Source organism: Malaclemys terrapin, chromosome 2 (genome assembly GCF_027887155.1).
Source record: "Malaclemys terrapin pileata isolate rMalTer1 chromosome 2, rMalTer1.hap1, whole genome shotgun sequence".
Lineage (NCBI taxonomy): Eukaryota > Metazoa > Chordata > Testudines > Emydidae > Malaclemys > Malaclemys terrapin.
The window spans coordinates 128,103,539-128,116,512 of record NC_071506.1 but is presented as its reverse complement, the minus strand read 5'-3'; the positions used below and the strand labels follow the sequence as shown (position 1 = coordinate 128,116,512).

Below are 12,974 nucleotides of genomic sequence, written 5' to 3'. Positions count from 1 at the left end.
AGCTGCTGGCCTTTTGTCAGGCTCTGAGTGTTATTTAGATGTATGCGCATGGCTCCAAGCCAGCCGCTCATGCGCACATGGCCAACTCCTTCAGAGGCATTCACACGCTGACACTGCAGCAGCCCAGGTGACCTTGACATTTCCAAAGCGGATAATGGTCTGGGTGAATGAATGACAAGCTGAAGCCTGGAGGCAGGAGCATTTCCTCCCAGCCCACTACATCTGCAGGCAGGCGCAGTGAGGGCACTGTGGGAAATTCACAGGTGAGCAGAGGATAACAGCATGCAGCTCACAGCTGTTTGCTATGGCTGCTGGCAGCCTGGGCCATCACCTGCTAGGCCCTAGCAGTGCTGGGCAAGGCCCTGCCAATGGGCGAGGCCTCTCATAAAAACTCTTTTTAGTGAATGACAAAAAATAAAAAGGAGACACCACCCCATGAAATGCGGCGCCCGAGGTTTTGGGGCCAAGACCCTTCCCCCCCGAAGAGGTAGCAGCCGGGGGAGAGCAGTGTCTGCATGAGGCTGCGTTAGATATCAAATCGTGTCTCATGCGTACGGTTTGGTTTGGTGTTATCTGCCTCCTTCTCCTCCGAGGAGGAGTCGTCATCGTCGTCGTCATCCTCAGCGGATGGAAGAGCATCTGCAAGAGAAGAGAAGAGAAGAGAAGAGAAGAGAAGAGAAGAGAGGGCCGGGTTTCAGTTTTGCTTCCAGCTGCCTCACTTACCATCCTGCAGGAAGAAGAACCAAGCAGAGCTGCACAGGGCCACTCCCTTCCCAGGTGTGGCTTTTACCCTTCCTCCCCCTTGTCCTGCACATTCATTGGGCTGCCTAGGAGCCATTCACCCCCCTTGTCTAAGTAGCAAAGGGGGTTCCCACTAATACAAACACAGCCCCAGAGCAACTTGCAGAATAGCTCCGATGGGCAAAATTAAAAGGAAGAGTTTAGGAACTGTATGTAACAGTTCCCCATTCCCCTTTGCCCGGGGACAATGGGAAGGGAGGGCTTCCCGGCATGCCCCTCCCAGACAGATGCTCACTGGTACATTCCACACGCTGGGGACCAGCAAGTCATGGCAACGCGATTTGCTGCCCGCACTGTGTCATCACACGAAGGGGGCAGAGCATGCAGGTACCAGAGCTCACGCGAGGAGAGCTCTGCAGTCACCAGAGGTGGGTCAGACTGGTCAGGCTTCTTGCTGGTCCATGCCATTTTGCAGGCTTTCACCTCACATAACAGTGGGGTTCCAACACCAGGCACTGAGGAGCGTGGAGTGGGACGCTCATGTGGATGGGAAGCCAGGAGGGTCAAAACAAGCACTCCCTTTGGTCCTGGGAGGGACCTGAGTACATGGGTTCTGGAGCCAGGGGAGAGGGAGCAGAGAACTCTGGGCAGTCAGGGAGAAATGGAGGAAGTCTGGCCCCCACCTGGCCCCTCCATCTCTCTCCTTGGCCTTGCAACCGCAGCTCAGAACAGCCCTGTCCGAGACAGGACCAGAGGCTAAGAGTTCTCACCCGCCCACACACAACCAACGGCCCAAGGATTTGGCAGCAAACATGTCCTAACTCCCTGGCGCAGGCCCTAGATGCCGTGGTGCGTACCACCATGCAGGAGTGCCGGTGCACCCCAGCAGCCGCATTTCAGTTAGAACACGGGATTTTACATCCACTAAGGAGGCCAGGAAGTGGCGCGATCAGTGCTAGGAGCCTGGTCCTGCCGATTTTCATACTGAATTCAATGTAATGTCCACATTTCTGCTTTCAGTGTGCCACGCCTTGTGGCATTGGCAATACAGCACTATATAGGCAGAAAGGGAGCTGGGGGACGAAGCAGAAGAGTGGGGATTAGCTGGGGGTTCAGCCCCCAGGGAGGGGGGTTGAGGTAGTGGCATAAGCACTAGCTGGATGTGTCTGCTATATCGATCAGCAGGGAAATGGTTAATAGCATTGACATTTAAATTGACACTGAGATGCACGGCAGCTCACCCCCATTGGAGCTATCAGTTCAGTCTGTCTGCAGGTTCAGGCAGATAATGCTATAGCAGTTATGGTCAGGTCACGTTTCTAAGCATTTCTCTGAACACAACGGCTGGAGACACAATGCACCTTTGCGTGAGAGCTGAGGTTCTGCAGGCGCGTAAGTACCGACTGCCTGGGCCCCTCCCTCTATGGCAGCTCAGCTTCCTAACCACCATCAGGCATTCCGATTCCAACACCACGAGACATGCTAATTCTAGCCACTCTGACACCAGTTCCCAACCAGCTCCTTTTCACTGGCTATCGTATTTACCTGGCACCATGGTACCTCGACACTGCTCAGTCCGTCTAATAATTAATCTAGATCTGAGCCTGGCTAATGTTTGTAAGCATGTCTGAAGCTGTTTTCCAAACAGGGTGATGGGCAGGCATGGCTGTGACACTGCATCCATATCCAACATGGAGACAGGCTAAGAAAGCACAATACAGATTCTCTAGTGGGGGTAAATTGATAGGGAGTTTTTAGTTTGTGAAGTTGTTAGTAAACCATCTGCCTCCCTTGACAGTCACTGAAATCAGCCCAAAGTGGGGCTAGCTACCCCCCTGCTGGAAAATGCTGTGCCGGACCATGGCTACCGCTAGCATGGCTGGGTGCCCAGGATGGATGGGGCCAAAACAGCTCAGAGAGCTTTAATGAAAGGCTCTGCAGGGCCAGGCCGCCTGCGCCCAATTCTCTGGATGATGAAAAGGCTGTGATCTAGTCACCTATCCGACAGGTTAAACAAACAGTTCTGCCCCCCCTCCCTTTGTACTGGAGACACCTGCCAGAAGGAAGCAGCAAACTGGGCCAGAATAGAACTCTCAGGGAGTCAAAGACTGAGCCCAGGTCACTCTGTAGGCAGGTCCCAGCATTGCTGAGAAATTCTCATTCGATTCCGAAATGCCCAGTTACCCACCTCCTCCCTTCTCTCCCGCACCTTCCCTGCTCTGCTCGCTGACTGCTTGGGAACAGCTGCTAATGCTCCCAGCCTTCCTCTTCAGAACACCGCCCGATTGTTCCAGGGTCGGCAATAAAACCCAACGGCTGTTGGTCGTCTGGAGGATGAGCTCCCATTTGCCTCCCTGGCGTTCCCCTCCGCAAGCGGTGTCCTGATGAACCCTGCGCACCAGACCCCATAGTGACCCCGCGAGACATGACAGAGCGCTCAGAGCAGCCAGCAAAACATGCAGCTGGCCCAGTAAAACCTAGCTGGCTTTTCCTGCCCCTGGCCTGAGACAACCCCATGGCAGCTTTCTCCCACACCTTCCAGGGCCCAGAACAGCTACGTGACCAGGCTACAGGTCATGAGACAGACGCACAGGTGCACAATGCCCTCTCGGCCTGCAAGACGGGGTTTGCAAACCCACTCACCACTCCCCAGACATTTCTTAGCAGCTAACCTGCCCCTAGGGCCTCTCCTCCCATGGCCAGCTAGCCCAGCAACTGCTCTGAATCCCCTGCATATACACCCTGCTGTGCAACACCTTTGCTCCAAACCATTCCAGGCAGCCTCCTGCAGCCAGCACTGAAGAGAGTCCTTGGGTGGGTGTAACACATTTCCATTACCCTGGTACTTGTATCCCCAATCATACCACTCCTGGATCAGCCCCAGGGGAACAGCTGCTGCAGCATGAGTCAAAGAACCTGCCACATTCTACATCTGCCCATCCCTGCTGAGGCAGCCTGCACAGCCAGTGAAAGGAGGGGGACGAGAAGTCCAACACGCTACGAATGTGCATCCAGGATGTATGGGTGTGCGGTGCCACGGCACAGAGAACACATCAGCTTATTCCTAGAACTTGGCAGGAAGGGTGCACAGGGATGCTCTGATGCTGGCTGCAGACCAAGCCATTGTAAAGCTTTGGGGTTCCCTGACCAGTGCCCCACAGACCACAACAGCCCACCAGCTACCAGAAGAAAGATAAGACCATCTGCAGGTGTGTGCACACAAGGTTTGCACCCTGTTCCCACACAGGTAATCTGCTTCCTGCCCTACAGCCTGGCCCCCCTTCCCTTTGTGCCCAGCCCCAGGGCTGCTACGAACCTGAGACATTAACGGAGAAGTAGGTGGTCTCGCTCCCTGAGGGGCTGTTGGTCATGCAGGCATAGAGCCCTGAGTCCTCAGGCACAGCGTCCCTGACCTCTACCTCCTCCCCAGTGATGCGCGTCCGGTTGTTCTCTGATAGCTGGACCCCGTCTCGCACCCAGTTGATGCTCTGGACATCGTCCCGTAGCCGGCAGCGCAATTGGAGGAGGTCGCCAGGGTGAGCCGAATGCGACTCCACTTCAATTTTCGCTTTGGGCAGAACTGGAAGAGTTAGGAGAGAGAGAAAGAAAATAGAGACAAAAGGAAACCACGCTGTGAACGGACGTTTATTGGGGTTTGCGCGTCCCGCGGGGAGTCTCCTGCGCCACCCTCCTGCAGCGACTCTGCAGGCCAAACCCTGCTCCGGGACGCAGGTCTCAGCTTTCCACATGTGGCAGTTTGGAGAAGCAGTGTCAGGGCGCAGTGTGACGGGCTGTTGTCTTTTAATCCAGCTGCGATGATGGGCACGGGAAGCAGCTAACGACAGCTGCAACAGGGTGCCATGCTTGCCAGGCAGATGGCTGCATCCGGTGGAGACGTGCCGGTGACTTGAAGACGGCCTGGTGCGAAGGACAATTCAGCTCACCTACCTGTCAGCCTGAAAAGCACAGCAGCTAGCAGGCCTGCCACGCAGCCCACAGAGCGGGGGGAGAGGGGAAGAAGAGGCAGAGGTTAAAAGCAACTGCAGCAGGATTAAGCATTTCACCTTCATTTTATAACCCAGACATTAGCAAGGAAATTGAGGCTGTTCATGCGCCCTTTGACCTTTTACCAAGCATCACTCAGCCCAGCCCCTTAGGGTAAGAAAATACTTTGGCCAAGGTTTTCAGAAGGGAATTTTGGGGGCTCAACTTGAGACGTCTCAAAGGGGCCTGGTTTTCAGAGGATGGGTGCTGGGCACTTTCTGAAAATCAGGCCCCTTTAAGGGGGTCTTCAGTTGGGCACTCCAAATTGCAACTCACTTCTGAAAATCTTGGCTTATTCATGACTCTCTCCCCTGCCCCCCTCCTCCCTCCAGTAGCTGAACCCCACCAGAGAGAGAGCACATGCAGAGGCTGCCCTTGGGAGCACCACGCTCTGCCCAATCTCTCCCTTCCTGCAAAGCTCAGGGAAGGCAGCCAGCAAAGCAGGCCAGGTTTCATGCTGCCTGATTATCACTTCGCTTAAAGCATTTTAAGGAAGGGGGAGAAGGTGGAGGGTCAATTGAGGGAACTGCATTAAGGCAGAGGCTAAGTGGTAAATGCTTTCGTAACAGCAGTGTCCTGGCTGGGCCGGGTCAGCTCAGGTGAGCCTCCAGTTGAACAGGTGCTGGCTGGAGTATTCCAAGTTTCCAACTCTATTAAGATGGGAGAATTGCAGCTGCCATCAAATGCAACATTTGGTTTAGCAGCACAAAGATCCTTTCTCTTCACTCCAAGACGCTCCGACTCTACTTGATCTGTTGTCTCCCAACTACATTAGAGCCAGTCTGAGCATGTGTGGGCTGGGAGGCTGGGCCTCAGGCACTGCCTTTTAAACCGCTGTCTTGCAGGGTCACTGTTCCAGGATTCCTCTCTGGTTCCTGCTTTAGAGAACACCCGATACAAAGGTGTAGCTGAGGAGCAAGGCTGCAACCTCCGAGTGTGTGAGAACAAACAGAGCCCTCCAGAGGTTTCACATGCAAACCAACTACTCTGCACCTCCTGGCTCCAAGCAAAGCCACTTGAGATGAGTCCAATCTGGAAGCAGCTCATGTGAGGCTCCCTGAATTCTACCTACCTATCACTTGAGAGCAGTGTCAGCTGAAATACACAGAGACCCACTCGTGCACTCTCCCAGACCCCGAACTCTGCCTCGGGGAGCAGAGTCTCAAGGGGAGACATTGCTTCTAAAGACACTAGTTGCCTACAGGGCGAAATGTCACCATGGTCTCCCGCAGAGAAGTCTTTACCCCTGCAGAGGTTCAATCCCTCTCCCCACACCTGCTCAAGGCATCATGGCTGGAAGGACTTGGGAGTTGCAGGGCCAGGAACAAAGGGGGAAGGAGGCAGGGTACCATAGGAGATACCCACCCTCCGATGCCAAACAAATCACTGCTTTAGCTTGGTGCAATACCTGGCACTGCCAGGGAGAGCAGGACACTGCGAAAGCCAGGGTGTCTCTCTGGGGCATGGCCTAGGTGTCCATGGCTCCATAGGCTTGGTTCAGCTCACACCCAATATCGGAAAGGACGAGAGCACGACCCTCCCACCTGCTCCCATCCCCATCAGCCCTGTTTGGACTCCAATTCAATTTGGAGGCTTTCTCCACCAGCATGATATTGAATCCAAGAGCAAAACGTCAATTGGATTTCCTCCGTGTGTGTCAGACTTCCCACAGCCTCCCCAATGCCTGAGTGGCATTACATACCCCCAACCCCTGTGCTAAGCTAATTTATCAGTGCACTCATCCATCAAACAGACAAGAGCTTTCTGGTGGATACTGCTAGAAACACACGGCAGTGCCCCTTCCCCTCCCCCAGAGAGGAACTCATAAAGAGATACCAGTGGGAGCGCTCTGCGCATTGGCATTATCCCAGCATCATGCTCAGAAAGTCACTTGTTCACAGAGCTGCAGACTCGGGCTACAGCGTGTGACCCCTACAAGCATGACTCCGTCTGCTCCACACAGGTAAGTCGTTTACAACAGATGACTTACCTGCCCAGAACCCCTGGGGCTGAGCACTTCATACCCTGCAGCCATCAAACACACACACACACACAACCTGTGCAAACAACTCCAGCAATGTAAGCACAAAACAACATTGAAAGAAGCTTGCTGAGGCATTGATTGCTAAGTGCATTTTTCTTCCCATGCTGCCCTGGGGAGTTATCCTGAAATGCAACATGGTTTTGCCCCATCCACAAAGTTACACAACTTTAACTTAAATAAGTTTTTAAACTATAAAGCCGGTGTCACTCTTTGTGTGGACACTTATTTTAGTTTGGCTTAAATGAATTTATAATTACTTTAGCTAACACCCTTGCCCCCACAAAGAGGCTTGCATTGGTTTAAAAATCACACCTTTAAACAGTGCAACTTCGGGCACAGACTATATTTATGTACAGCACCTTGGACAACAAGGACCTAGTCTCTTAAGCGCAACTGTAATACAAATAATATTTTAGTATTAAAAAAATGAAAGATCCATTTAGAGGAACTTTGCTTTTTTCTGCTATAGATCCTGTCTTGTTTTTGTTGTTGCTGTTGTTTTTTTAGGCATTTCTTTATTTCTTACACATGAGATGCTTTGGGGGAAAATGTTTAAGAGAAAACAGCCAAAATGTTTTCGTGATTAAAAAAAAAAAATTGACTGGTTAGTTGGGAGGAAAATTCACGGTCCGCCCTGCAGTGCTGTCAACCCAAACCACCAAGGGCAGGGTGCCAAATGCCTCAGAAGTTTATCAATAACATAAATAAAAAGTTTTGTAATATGGGAGTTTTAGACTGACAGCAGCCCTTTAAGTAATCAGGGAAAGCAGTCTCGCTTTCCTTGATCTTGTACAACCTCATGAAATGTGCATTTCTCGTAGCTCTGGCATTTTGTGTTTCAAATTATTAGTCACAGGCACCTTACAAAGCAGATTTCCATCCCATCTATGTACTCAGACACCAAAGGACTCTGCAGTGTAATGTTGTTCTGTTCCCTTCTTTCCAACAATAACAAACAACAAAAGAAATCACTCCAGAAAATGATACCATCTCACGAAAATCCCTCACTCCATCGCATCAAACAAACTGCTTGTCCTCACTTTCAAGGTCATTTACAGTCATCCCCCCACCTGTCCTCTCTCACTCTCTACTGAGAGGTCTACTCCTGCCTCTGATCAGCCCATGATTCCAGCCTCCATCGCCCACTTGCTAAACTTTCAAACAAGCAGTCTTGTGCTCTCTTCCACTCTGCCCCAGATGCTTATAAGTTGCTCCCCAAAGCTACCTCATGATCCACCTTCAAATGCCTCCTTGAAACCTCCTTTCCCGGAATGTCTATAAAAAAACTTGACAAGCCAAGGCTGCGGGTGAGCTGAGACCACAGTCCATCACATGGACCAACATTGTCTCCTGTACTCCCCTGTTGGTCCATGTGATTGGTCATCTCTTGTCTCAGATTGTAAACTCTTTGGGGCAGGGACTGTCCTTTTGTTCTGTGTTTGTACAGCGCCCAGCACAGTGCGTCCATGGCCAGGGCTCCTACATGCGACAGTAACACTAATAAGAAGCAGACACTTTCCCGTTATCTTTTTTGCCCCGAAACTGTGTTAGCAACTGTTCTCCAAGTGGGGTAAGCAGGGTACAGTTTAAATCATATCCATCTCATGCAGTTATTTTGTATAGAAACAGATCACCTGGGGAAGGCTTGTGGCCTGTTTTTTATGTCTCCCACCGAAGCCATAGAGGAGCTGTAAGCACTCATCCCCTCTGCAAGCCAGGCCACCTTGCTTTGGTTTGGTGCCTTGCTTATTGCTGATATTTACTTAGACTGTGAGGTTTTGCTTTGTCTGTGAAAGTCCTGCTAGCACTTCAGTCTAAGCCCAGCCACTGCTCTGTGCATCCAGGGGTATGAGGGAGTCAAAAGCTTTGATAGGAATCAGACTTTGAAGTTTGGAGTCACACCCAGAAGTGCCATGGACTGCTCCAATATTGCCAACTGCAGTTATTGTGCAATTATCTGATCGCTGAACGTGCTGGGAGATTTAGAACAGGGATTATTAGACCCTTCAGATTCCCAGTTCATGTTGGAGGTGTCCTCTTCCATTAAACAAACTCTGGGCCCGTAAAAAGTGACTTTAGCCAGGAAAAAAATATTCCTGTTCAACAGGCCAAAGCTAGTACAAATCCTCTGCACTGTTTGTGCTGGGGACCAGGGCAAGGCATTGCCTATAAAACTGGCCTGGAAAGAATTTCAAGAAAGCTTGCCAGCAATTCTATGATGGTCTACGATAGTCTGCAAATCCTTACACATCTCAGCTGGACCTACAGAACTGGTGAGAAGATTGCTCGGGGTGTGGTGGGAGGAATTTGGGAGAGAACAAAACGTCAGGACAATTTACAATCAATCAGCTTTATCGAATATCCTGGGGCATTTGCACGCAGAACCCGGGTATGTTATTTTTCACATGGGGGTTTGATGCATGAACATGGACACAGGGCTGACGAGGGACCCATTCTCTCCAGGCAGGGATCCCTATGGTGAGTTCAAGGGGCAGAGGCTGCTTTTTTATTTTCAGGCTCTTGTTTTTCTTTTTCTCTGGGAGGGGCTAAAACCGGGGTGGGGGTGGGGGGAGGTTAGCCATTAGCATGGGAGTGGGGGCTAGATCTTGTTTCTAAATCAACAAAGCCCCTCCCCCCCATCTCCTTAAAGTCAAAGGCTGTTTTACATTAACTGCATGACCACGCAGGCTCAAAGTGCAGAGGTGCTGGATGGGATGGGCAGGGGTTCTCTCTGAGCTGGAGCTGATGAGCGCAGTGAGTCAGGAGGCAAGGCAGGCGGCTGGTAACCCAGAGCACATCTCTGCACTTAGGAGCAGAGCTGAACAGGAGGCCCGGTGGGAACGCTTGGAAAATGAATTCACAGGCTAATGAGCATGTCCAGGGTAGCTAACCCCAATGGAAGGAGAGGAGCTGGGTTAGAGACCCAGCATCCAGATAATCCAGCAAGGTCATGCGCTTTCACTGAAGGTACAAGGGGGGGTGGGGGTAAGAGTTCTGGCATCAGGGTAGCTTAATTTTGATGGCAGCTTATTCACTCATGTCCCCGTCTCTGGCTCTGGAAGCGCAGTCTGGGTGCAGCAGCTAATCCGAGAGGTGGATGCAACTGCTTTGGACAAGCCTGTGGCATCCCAGCAGATTGCCTGCCATGCTGAAAACAACAGCAGGTTGGCCCTTCAGGGGCAGACAGATGGAGTGCCTTTAAAAGGAGGTGGGCACTGGTGGCTTAGGAACTGCCGGCCTGCGCTTTGTGTATGCTCTAGAGAGCAAGAGGCACTCTACAGCCTCCAGGCCAGGGTGAGGGAGTGGTCGGGCTACGGGAGGACAGCCTTTCAAACTGGGAATCGTTGGAGTATGTCATATGGGGACGTCTGGCTGCCTGGCGCTCAGAAGCTTTGGACGACCCCGCAGCCCCATGAAGGGGGCATGGAGCAGCAGCAGACCAGGGTCCAACTCAGGGGACAGACAGATGCTTTTGGCACTGGGTGACAGAAAGTTGGAAACACATTTGATTGGGCTTCTGCTCTGTCCCTTGCAGTCCCACCCCTGCTGTAGGCTGGGCAAAAAACAACCCCCTAAAGCTTTCCCTGACTAGGAACCATTCCTCTAAGAGGCTGCTGATTGGGCCCTAGGCAGCAAGCAATCAGCAGGAGCTGAATGACAGGAGCAGGCAGCCCATGAGAACATTTGGCTCACAATTCCCACAGAAGTCTCTGAGCCCACAGTTCCCCATCCCCTCCCCTTGGGAGAGGCCTGCCTGCTATGTGAGCTGTGATGCTGATACTGGTTTGTCCTTGGTGCCTGTTAATTAAGGTGAGCCTGTTTGATCACTGGGCTCTGTCGGGCTGAAACGTCTCTTTCATACATACTACTACTTTGTAACTTAAAACAAGCCAACAGGTGCAGCTCCTCCAGAGGGGGACAAAGCCACCGGCTGCTAAACTGCACTGCGCGCTGTTCAGCTTCTCCCAGAACAAGCAGCCCACTCTAGCAAGGGCTTAATAAGCCAGATAAACTCCCCGCTATTCTTCCCAGACCTTTGTCTTTCTCCCTTTGTGCAGGGAGGCACTGAACAGGCAACCTGGGCAGCTCCCAGCAGCAGAGAAGGAGTCCCCCTATAACAGACCCAACGGTAGTCACTCACGCACCACAACTCAGGGCGAGAGGCAGGGCTCCCCCGTCCCAGATGTTTGGGAAGAGCTGGGGGGAACAGAAGGAATATCAGAGTTAAAAAACATTTTAAACTACATAGGGCTGCAGAGTGGCATTCCTCCCCCTCTTTGCCTAGGTGGGGGCAGGAAAGGTGGGGAGTCATTGCCCTCAGGAGAGTGGGGAGACCTGGAGGTACTATTGTGAAACACTAGTCAGAGAAAAGCTACCCACCCCCCATTCATCAGGTCTCTCTGAGCCGGGCAGTGCAACACGTGAACTCAGGGGCACTGCATGGGCCTCAGCTCTCAAGCACCAGCTGCTTGCCACAACTCCACTTAGAGCTGACACTTCCTAGTCTGAGGTCTGGGAGTCCAGGGATTTGTCAAGACACTTCCTGAGCATCAATGCCCCTTCGGGAAAGAAACGCCTCACCCAGGCCACCTGTGTCCCAGAAGACCCACAGCCTGCAACCCCCACACCATGACTGCATGGTTAAGACACAGCCAGCCATGTCCCTTTTAGCTCTCCCACAAGCTAAGCAAAGACTGGCTTGGTCACAGACCTTGGATGGGAGATGGCCTAGGAGCTGCAGGAAGTGATGCTGGCAATTTGGTAAGTAAGAGTAAGTCCTCATTGACACAATGCCCCTCCATGGTGTTAGTGGGCACGGCGCTGCTGCTATTCAAAGGAGATGCCAAGCCACAGTCCTCCTGGCGGATGGAGCTTTCTGTAAGCGAGGGCGTTACCCCTGCTCTCCTAGCCAAACTCTGTGATTGGCAAATAAATTCTGCCTCCTTAAATTGCCCTGTAGTTTCAGTCAGATGCAGTGCTTTGCACTTCCTGTCCTACAATCCCTGCACAGGGTTAATGTGCACTGGTAGGCTGCTGATACCTTATGTCTCAGAGGGGAATCAACCAGGTCCTTCCCCATCTCATAGGCTCAGCTAACTCCTTTAGAAGTGCTTGGAGAGCCTTGGCTGAAAAGGCACGAACTAGAAGACTCCAAATGTATTGTCACCCAAACTGCTACCTGAAGTACCCAGCTTTGAGCTGCATTTCCTAGATTCCAAAGCCAGAAGGGACCACTGTGATCACCTAGTCTGACCAGGTCATAGAACTTCCCCCAAATAATTCCTAGGAGAGAGCTTTTAGAAAAAAGCATCCAATTGCCAGGGATGGAGAATCCGCCACTGCCCCTGGTAAATTGTTCCACTGGTTCATTACTCTGCCCATTAAAAATGTGCACTTTATTTACAGTCTAAATTTGTCCAGCTTCGGCTTCCAGCTATTGGATCATGTTCTATGTTTCTAGACTGAAGAGAACACTTTATTAAATGTTTGTTCCCCAGGTAGCTACTCTCAGGCTGTGATCAAGTCACCCCTTAACCTTCTCTTTGTTAAACTAAAATGATTGAGCTCCTTGAGACTATCACTAGAAGGCGGGTTTTCCAATCTTTTAATCATTCTCGTGGCTCTTCTCTGAACCCTCTCCGATTTATCAACATCCTCCTCAAATTGTGGGCACTAGGACTGGACACAGGATTCCAGGAGTGGTCACACCAGGGCTAAATATAAAGGTAAAATTTAAAATAAGTTTTTTCATGAAAAAGCTGCACGCTGTGAGATTATTGACTGTAACGGTATAAATCCAACCACATAGCAGCCCTTCAGTGGGCTAAACCAAAAGAGAGAAAAACGCCAGATCCTTTACATTAAACTTTTTCTTTTTTGAATTCCAAGTCTGAGAATGTAACTTGAGTTTCTGGAGGGAGGGTGCCTCATTCCTGGGCTAGGGGCTGCGAGTGAGGGAGGGACAGCCTGTGGGGAAACCTGACATCCCTGGCTGGAGGAGGGGCAATTCTGGCCCAGGTGGAATGTGTAATTGCTTTGAAACAAGTTTGAAAAGTATACGCATGATGTAACGTCCCTTGCTCTCCGCAGCTTTTATTACTTTGAATGGGAACTAAGAACTGAGTTTAGTCTGGCAAGTTCAAGC

The 12,974-nt window shown here is 51.4% G+C and overlaps 1 protein-coding gene across 4 annotated transcripts in view; it reads right to left on the bottom strand.

Annotated features, from left to right (window-relative positions):
• The window catches only part of FGFR1 (fibroblast growth factor receptor 1), a 76,577-nt gene that overhangs the window by 37,263 nt on the left and 26,340 nt on the right, over positions 1 to 12,974 (bottom strand). For 2 of the 4 annotated variants that reach the window (XM_054017382.1, XM_054017383.1), the window contains exons 3-4: positions 4,058 to 4,321; positions 556 to 639 (exon numbers count right to left, since the gene is read on the bottom strand). In XM_054017382.1, coding sequence (XP_053873357.1) covers positions 556 to 639; positions 4,058 to 4,321 — 348 coding nt within the window. The remainder of the gene's footprint in view (positions 1 to 555; positions 640 to 4,057; positions 4,322 to 12,974) is intronic. The other 2 variants (XM_054017384.1, XM_054017385.1) reach the window with 1 other exon arrangement.